Source organism: Bison bison, unplaced genomic scaffold (assembly GCF_000754665.1).
Source record: "Bison bison bison isolate TAMUID 2011002044 unplaced genomic scaffold, Bison_UMD1.0 scf7180017864368, whole genome shotgun sequence".
In the NCBI taxonomy this organism is placed as follows: Eukaryota; Metazoa; Chordata; class Mammalia; order Artiodactyla; family Bovidae; genus Bison; species Bison bison.
In genome coordinates this window covers 5,602,353-5,611,560 of record NW_011494940.1, presented here as the reverse complement: position 1 = coordinate 5,611,560, position 9,208 = coordinate 5,602,353, and the positions used below count along the sequence as shown (strand labels likewise).

At 40.1% G+C, this 9,208-nt stretch overlaps 1 protein-coding gene across 1 annotated transcript; it reads left to right on the top strand.

Annotated features, from left to right (window-relative positions):
- The first annotated feature begins 1,971 nt into the window (after positions 1-1,971).
- On the top strand, positions 1,972-2,947 carry LOC105000128 (keratin-associated protein 11-1). The gene has a single exon (XM_010855840.1). It carries the CDS (start codon positions 2,087-2,089, stop codon positions 2,564-2,566), a length of 480 nt encoding a protein of 159 aa, XP_010854142.1. The 5' UTR covers positions 1,972-2,086; the 3' UTR covers positions 2,567-2,947.
- Positions 2,948-9,208: the final 6,261 nt, after the last annotated feature.

The following is a 9,208-nucleotide window of genomic DNA, read 5'->3' as shown; positions in this document are numbered from 1 at the left end:
TCTGTTCTTTGATGGTGTGTGTGAAATCTCTAACTTAATTCCTGGAAGAGCCTCAAAAGTGTTCATTTCCTTTCCTTCTGAAGCTGAAGGAAGATATTTTCTAGAATATTTCTTAAATTACAATTTTTAACTTTTAATGGAAAAGAGGAATCAAGACAGAGCAGCAATTTATACAAGTTCTCTTCCAGAAATGTGGCAACAGGTACTGGAAACTTCTCTTGTGTCACTTTACCACTAACTTCACATTTTCACGTGGTCACTTGATTAATTTACACAATGAAGTACTTCTCCATAGCTGTCTGTGTATCCATGGCTGGTAGAAGCCTGTAAACTACACATCCATTTTCAAAGAAGCAAGCCAGCTCCTGTGGCCAAGAACTTGACCTTCAAACACCAACTGGGACATTCCCCATGGTGGGAAGAGCAAAGTCCTAACCTTGTGGAAAGTAGTTATCTCTTTAATTTCTCCCCATACCCGAGTACATGTTGTGAGCCACTGAGGGAGACACAGTGTGATCCCTGGGAATTATAATACGTCCCACAGCACAGCATTGTTTAGTTGGGGTGTATTATTAGCCTCCAAATTAGAGCCGTGGGGAGCTCCCAACATGGCTTCAGGGGGATGAATAGAGATGAATAAAGCATTCAGCAAAAGGACTTCTGGTGACATCTAACATAAAGCTGTTTGCTTTGTGCATGTTTAAAACGTAGCCTACTGTAGCCCTCAAATATATGTAAATTCATCTTTGTCATTCTTTCCTACCCCATGTAAGCCAGTTTACAAAATGAGTCAGCTCTTACAGCTGTTTTGATGTAGAAATATCACCAACCATTTAAGCTGTGCTGAAGTGACTTATTTTTCCAGAGTTGAAATCGTTTTCTACAGATGGATCACAAGGCTCAGTCATTTTGGCATTGAGAACTGAATCCATTGTAGCAAAGTGAAATCATGGAGATGATATCTTTCTATGGTTTCCCCAAGAATGAAAAGAATAATTAAATATTACAGCCCACTGTTCACACATCCATTCATCACCAAATATTGATTAAGGGCCATTTGCTCCACTCCTCCATTTATCCTTCACGGAGACAGTGACCCTGAAGAGCCTTTGATTTGTCTGTGATAAAAGTGCATCCTATCTATAAGTTTTTGTGTGAAAATAAATGTCTTTTGAATATATTGAGCACCTTGAAAGAAAGATACCATGGCCTTTCAAATGAACATTATAATAATTTAATAAATTAACTAAACGTTTTCCACTGACATATTGATGATTCATATGAGTTGCTCTTATCCATTGTTATAAGATTAAACATTTTGGGAATAAAGCTCATTCAATTTATTGAGAAAGAAACTTGGCTACAAATGCAGTCCCACTTAATTAGCTTCTGTTCCAAGTTGCTTAGCTGCTTGGACATAAAGGGTGAGTCCCATTGCCCTCTGAGCTTCCTGGGGGCATCTTGCTCTGATCACCTAATTGATTTTCCAAGCCAGTTTGTACTCTGGATATATCTTTGTGTCCTTTTTCCTAAGTGTTGTCATTATCATCTTGAAGCATATTCAACAAAATTCCTTGTAGAAGCCCCGTTAGCTATGGAAGGGTGACTAATTAAATTAAGCATATTAAGTACCAACAACAATCCAAACAGGGTGTGGGTGTGTAATGAGTCCTGGTTAGAAGGGAGAGAGTGTGGGATGGTGGTATGTTTGGTGTTACCATCAGAGGGACACTCATTGTATCCACGCAAGATGAATGAGGGATGAATTGTGGGCTGGGATGACCAATAGCTTTGAAGCTGTCAACTCACCTCCTTAATCCTGGAACTAAATACAGTCCAGAAGCCTTTTGACTTAGTTACCAAACTACTAAACTTTCTTTATGAGGATGAAGGCTTCTCAAGAGACAATTAACCTGGAAATTCACAGAAGGTTCTAAGGCAAGCTGGTGTGAGCCAAAGAAGCCAGGAAGGTCAGGGTGGGAGCCCCACCCACCAGAAAGAATATATAAAAGCTCAGAAGCCTGAAGTGGCATTCACAGTTCAAGAACCAGCCTCAGTGATTTACCTGCATCTCTCAACCAGCACCATGTCCTACAACTGCTCCACAAGGACCTGCTCTTCTAGGAGAATTGGAGGAGAATACACTGTCCCAGTGGCCACAGTTTCTACCCCGGATGCCGACTGCCTGAGCGGCATCTATTTGCCCAGCTCCTTCCAAACGGGCTCCTGGCTCCTGGACCACTGTCAGGAGACGTGCTGTGAGCCCACTGTTTGCCAGTCAACTTGCTACCAGCCAGCTCCTTGTGTCTCCAACCCTGTCCAGGTGACCTCTCGGCAAACCACCTGTGTCTCCAGTCCCTATTCGACTACCTGCAGCCGGCCAGTCACCTTTGTCTCCAGTGGCTGTCAGCCTCTGAGTGGCATCTCTACTGTATGCAAGCCAGTGAGAAGCATCTCCACTGTCTGCCAACCGGTGGGAGGAGTCTCCACCATCTGCCAACCTGCCTGCGGGGTCTCCAGGACGTACCAGCAGTCCTGCGTGTCCAGCTGCAGAAGAATTTGCTAAGTGTTCAGAAGCCCATGAGTGAATCAAGATTCCATGACCTGCCAGCTGTGTTTCCAGGATCTTCCGACATGCTGCCTGAGTAACTTCATTGCTGACCCCTGTTCTAACTGCCTGATTGCTGGCTGCCAGCCCTGAATAAGCCGCCTTTGGGGGCAATCCAAGATTTGACCAGCACCAATCTTATTTTAAGGGTTTGATGACTGGTGGCATGTATACCTGTGGATGTTTCCAGAAATGTACCACTCACGCCCCAGTCTCCAAGGGTTTTGGCATGTTTTGACCTTGCTGCTTTGTCTTTTGGCTTCTGCTTTTGTGCCTTGGAAAAGGGAACTTGTCTCGCTCTGTGTTTCTCAATAAAACCTCATTACTTGGCATTGCAAATGTATGTCTCAGTTGAGTTCTTTATTTGCAAGAATTTTTACTATCTATGAATCATCCTTTGCTGATCAGGGTCCAGGTTTCTTTTCTGAGCCTGGAGCATGGGTTCAGTCATGTGTTTCATGACAAGCAAGGGATTATCTTTTGTTTTTAACTTAAAAAGTTGAGTATAATTGCTTTACAGTGTTGTTAGTTTCTTCTGTACAATGACGTACATGAGCTATGAGTACACATGTACCTCCTCCCTCCTCAGCCTCCTCACACCTCTGCCATCCCACACCTCTAGGTGATCACAGACCACCGAGGTGAGCACCCTGTGTTATATAGAAGCTTTCCACTAGCTATCTACTTTACATCTGGTAGTGTGTATATGCCAAAGCTACTCTCCCAATTCATCTCACCCTCCACAGATGGACCTAGGGTCTGTTATACATGATGAAGTAAGTCAGAAACAGAAAAACAAATACTGTATATTAATGTATATGTATGAACTCTAGAAAGATGGCACCTGTTTGCAGATCAGGAATAGAGATGCAGACAGAGAGAATGGACAGCAAGGGATTATCTTATGTTTTACCTGGTTGTTGTTGTTTAGTCACTCAGTCATGTTTGACACTTTGTAACCCATGGACTGCAACATTCCAGGCCTCGCTGTATTTCACCATCTCCCAGAGCTTGCTCAAACTCATGTCCATCAAGTTGATGATGTGATCCAACCATCTCATCCTCTGTCGTCCCCTTCTCTTCCTGCCTTCAATCTTTCCCAGCATCAGGGTCTTTTCCAGTGAGTCAGCTCATCATATCAGGTGGCCAAAGTATAGGAGCTTCAGCTTCAGCATCAGTCCTTTCAATGAATATTCAGGATTGATTTCCTTTAGGATGGAGTGGTTTGATCTCCTTGCAGTTCAAGGGACTCTCAAGAGTCTTCTCCAACACCACAGTTCAAAAGCGTCAATTCTTCCACACTCAGCCTTCTTTATGGTCCAATTCTCACATCCATACTTGACTACTGGAAAAACCATACTTGGTTAGAGAGTCTTGACACATGTAGTCAAGTTGAGTGATTAATCCTCTATACTTCCCCCTAGCTATTTATGGGCTTTCAGAATAATTTCCATGCAGGACAAAGAGAAGTTACCTAGGAAAGCAGGTAGTTTGGGGACTTGTACAGTGAAGGGAGTCGATTAAAGTTTCCAAGTCTTCCTTCAATACAGGACAACAGTGGAAAACTTTGCAAAGGATCCCTCCATGATCAGATGAGATGTAGGGAGAAGGAGAAAGGATGAAAAGTCAGTGTCTAGGTCCTGAGAGTCAAAACATCAAAAAGGTGACTGTAGTTTTCTATTTCCCTCACTTATCGCTATGTATTGGTAGACCCCCAAACATGCTCTGGGTAAAGTTCCATGTTTTAGTAAATCAGGACAGAAGAGACTTAAAAACAAATTTCAAACACATGTTGGTTTATTCTAATATCTTGTGCTCATGTGCCTAGTTGTGTCTGACTCTTTGTGACCCCATGGACTGTGTAGCTCACCAGGCTCCTCTGTCCATGAGATTCTCCAGACATGAATATTGGAGAAGGTTGCCATATTCTCCTCCAGGGGATCTTCCTGACTCGGGGATCAAACATGTATCTCCTATGTCTCCTGCATTGGCAGGCAGATTCTTAGATTCTTTACCACTGAACCACCTGGGAAGCTCATTTTAATATGTAGGGCCTTGTTTTGTGCTTGCTTTCCACTGGAGCTCCCATACAGATAAAACAAGCCATCTGGACTGGTGACTGACATGCTAATTCCTTCTGCTTTTTTTTTGGAAAGTGAGAACTGACTGGCAGGTGGTCTCCTTGTGTCTTCACTCTCTCTTATGTCCAGAAACACACCTCTATATTTCCCTTTCAGAGTTGATCAAGGAGAATCAGAAGAGGAAGATTTTTTTTTCTTTTTACAGAAAATAGAGACAGAGGAGGTGCACATGCCAGGGGCGTTGGGTACCTTTTCTTATAACAGCGGTACTTAGTGCCTCACGGAGTATCTGACCATCCATCTCTTCTGTCAGCACAAAATGGGTTTCCTATTTCACTAATGGCTTTTCAGAGAGGCAAAATGTATGGATAATTTCTGGAGAGAAAATGTTTATTTCTTTCTATTACTGACTTTCCTCGTAGAATAAAGGTTTCCTCTAGTCAAATGTTAATAAGTATGACTCGCAGTAATATCTCATTAAAGCAAGACATAGCTTTCATGCTTCTTCTTTTTAAAAATAATACCCTGGTTTTCAGAAATTCTCTGGTTTGTGCTATGGTATAAATCACTGGGGAACCCTAGGCTGCCCCTTCAAAGCTGTTGTTTGTATAACTCTAACATTTGTTTATTTCAGTCACTTCACATATGATTTGGAAAATAGGAAGTTTTTCAGAGGTTTACACATTATTAGTGATTCTTTTGTTCATGTTTTATTCTTTAGCTTTATAGGTTTCAATAAAAATGAAGAACAGAAAGATCTTTTCTCTCTTTTTATTTAGATGGCCAATCATTTTTAATATATAAGATTCATGTAGTAGTAATATGTAATAACAGAGTTTATAGGCTGAGATGAGTCCACTTTTGCTTGGGCTCTTTATTGTGATGGTGCAAACACCCAAGGATGCTGTAGCTATCTTACCAAACTATTTCCTTGCTTTTATTTCTGTTTGGGGAATCCTCTATTTCACTATCAGAGCTATTATAGTTGTACTTCAACTTTGAAAGTTCTCTCCATTCTTTGCTTTATTTCATAATAAATTGTAAAGTTTCAGAGTTTGTCTTTGAGGACAGTTTTAAAAGATAGAGGAGTGATGGTTTCTTTCTGTTCTTGGTCTGGGACCCAGAAATGCATCTTATATGTAATGGTCTATAGCTGTGGGGAAGCAGTTTGGGGCGCTTTGGTTCAGATCTTGGTTTCTGTCCCTTGGCTGGAGGCTTGTTAAGCTTCCTAAACATTCGCTTATCCATGAAACAAAGATAATGATGGCATCTTATGTCTCTATTTCAGGAATAAAACATGTGCATCCAAGGTATTACTGAGCCATCCTGTTCTTGATATTGACACGGAATTGACTTTCTTTATCTCCTTTTCCTTTTTGGTGGGAATCCTGGCTACTTCCATCATCGCTGAGGAATCTGAGAGAGAAGAGGTTAGAGGATGGTGACTTCCCGTTTTCTTTCCTAATCTCTTGTTTGAACTTTTACTTTAGAAGAACTAGTTCATTTTATGGATCTTCTTCCTAGTCTAGCCTCTGTTTCTTTTCAGACTGTAATGATTCAGACACTACAGCACTATTTCCTTCGCTTGATTGCCACAAAATCTATTTACACAAGCATTTGTGTATCTAACAGACTTTACTGAAAGTCTGGGGACATAGATGAGGCTTATACTTTCATGATGAAAACAACTTAGCATTACATTTTAGACATAAGGAAGCTCCTTGGTCATTGTCCCTGGGACAATATCATATTTTTCTCAGAGCCAAATTCCTGCCTCCTTTCTTTCCTCCCTCCCTTCCTTCCACAAACATTAGGGTACCTCTAATGTTCCAGCTTCTGTGCTAGGTGCTTGTTATGACTCCTGCCTCATGAATTTCATAGCTTAGTTATGTAGAGTAATATCGCTAGACCTTTTACATTTTCCTCTGTATCTTCCACTTAGGGATTCCATGTGCTTTGCCTTTTCCCTATACATGCTCCTAAGTGCTTATCAAGGGGCTATATCCCAAGAGTTCCCTGAAAAAGTAAATTTTTTTAAACTTTTTAAAAAATATGATGTCGGGGCTTCCCTGGTGGTTCAGTCGGTAAAGAATCTGCCTGCAATGCAGGCGACCCAGGTTCAATCCCTTGGTCAGGAAGGTCCCTTGGCGAAGGGAATACTCACTCCAGTATTCCTGTCTGGAGAATTCCATGGACAGAGAAGCCTGGCAGGCTAGAGTCCATGGGGTCTCAAAGAGTCAGACATGACTGAGCAACTAACACTTTATTTATTATACAACTACCATGAAATTTGAAAATATAACCAACCTCTGGAATAATTTGTCTTTAAAAATGGTACATGGACTGCAGAGGCTGTCACATAGAATGAGGTAAGTTAGAAAGAGAAAAACAAATATTGTATATTAATGCATATATGTGGAATCTACAAAAATGATATAGATGATCTTATTTGCAAAGCAGAAGTAGAGACACAGATATAGAGGACAAATATATATATACTAAGAGGAAAGGGGGGTGGGAAGAATTGGGAGATTGTGATAGACATATGTACACTATTGATACTGTGCATAAAATAGATAACTAATGAGAACCTACTGTATAGCTCAAGGAACTCTACTCAATGCTCTAAGGTGACCTAAATGGGAAGGAAATATACAAAAGAGGGGATGTATGTATACATATAGCTGATTCACTTTGCCATACAGTAGAAACTAGTGCAACACTATAAAACAACTACACTCTGACAAAAACTGATTAAAAAACAAAAATGGTACAAATGAACTTATTTAGAGAACCGAAATAGAATTACAAGTGTAGAATACAATCTTATGGTTGCCAGCAGGGAATGGGGAGAAGGGATAAATTGGGAGATTAGGACTGACGTCTTAACACTGCTATATATAAAATAGGTAACTATATAGCATGGGAAACTCTATACTCTGTAATGACCTATATGGGAAAAGAATCTAAAAACAAATGAATATGCCCTGGTAGCTCAGTTGGTAAAGAATCTGCCTGCAGTGCAGGAAACCCGGGTTTGATCCCTGGCTGGGAAGATCCCCTGGAGAAGGAAATGGCAACCCACTCCAGTATTCTTGCCTGGAAAATTTCATGGACTGAGGACGGAGGAGCCTGGTGGGCTGCAGTCCATTGGGTCACAAAGAGTCGGGTACGACCGAGTGACTAACACTATTTGTATAACTGATTCATTTTGCTGTACAGCAGAAAGTAACACAACATTGCAAATCAAGTATACACCAATAAAATTTTTTTAAAAGTTTTAATCATTAAAAAGGAATCTGGGAGTCAGAAAGTTTGTGGGACTCAAGGAAATGTACTGATAACCAATTGAACAGCAAGAATGAATGACTGGCGTGTTGAGGTACAGACCCATATGGATGTCTTCTACAATTGCCCTCTGAGTTCAGTAAAGGAGAATTCTGCGATTTGACCTTAGCTTTGGTAAATGTCTGCATCTTTGTATCTTTAGGAAGCTACCACTTGTGTTTAGAAATTTATGAATGGCCCCTACCTATAGGGCATTGTATTAGCTTTTATGACAACGAGATCTTCATTGACTGAGATTCCTAGATCCAACTTCTCTCATTTACTCCACTTTCCTATGATGCTATTATAAATAAACACAATGATTATGTATAAGTTTATCTGTGATTTATTATAAAAATGGATGATTAAAATGACCACCTAGTGCAAAAACTGTGGTAATGATAGAGCTAGTAACTGTAGGAAAAATAGATTACTCTCGAGCAAAGCTGGGTGTTGTCACTGGTAGGATTTCTTTAGAAATGTGTAGTTTTCATAGTCATATACTTACAACCATAATCTATTTTTGTATATATTTACATTGGAATTTATTACTGAGATTCCTACATAAAAAGTGTATCATTTTGGGTTGAAAGTCAAGCCCCCTAAACTATCTTTTCCCTCCATTAAGCATACTAGTGCAAGTGTTCTTAGGAACAAATCAAAGGCATAATATTTCACCAAAATGCTAAAATATTTCACCATCTTGCTAAAATTTCTCATCATATTTATTTTCACCTCTTGATTAATGCCACTGCCATCTTCCAAGTCATCTATGATTGAAGTCCTGTCATCATTTTTTACTCCTTTTTCTCTTACCTTCCATGTTTAATTCATCCTACTGTAACAATTTAAATGTTACATTTAATAATATAATGTAAATACAATAATATAATGTAAAAATGCTTTCTGTCTTTTTCTCAGCATTTCCTTTAGTCTTGCCTACTGTGGGAATTCACTGCCTTTCATTAGGGTATTGTGAGTAGCTCCTAAGTGATCTAAGTGTTTTTCTTCCCTTTCTGCACAGCACTCTCAGATCTATCAATATGAGTTTGCTAGGTCTGCTGTAACAAAGAATCATGACTTGGACAGATTAAACAACAGATATTTATTGTCTTAAAGTTATGAAGCATGGAAGTCTGAGACCAAAGTGCTAGGGAGGTTCATTCTTTCTGAGCACTATGAAAAAAAAACT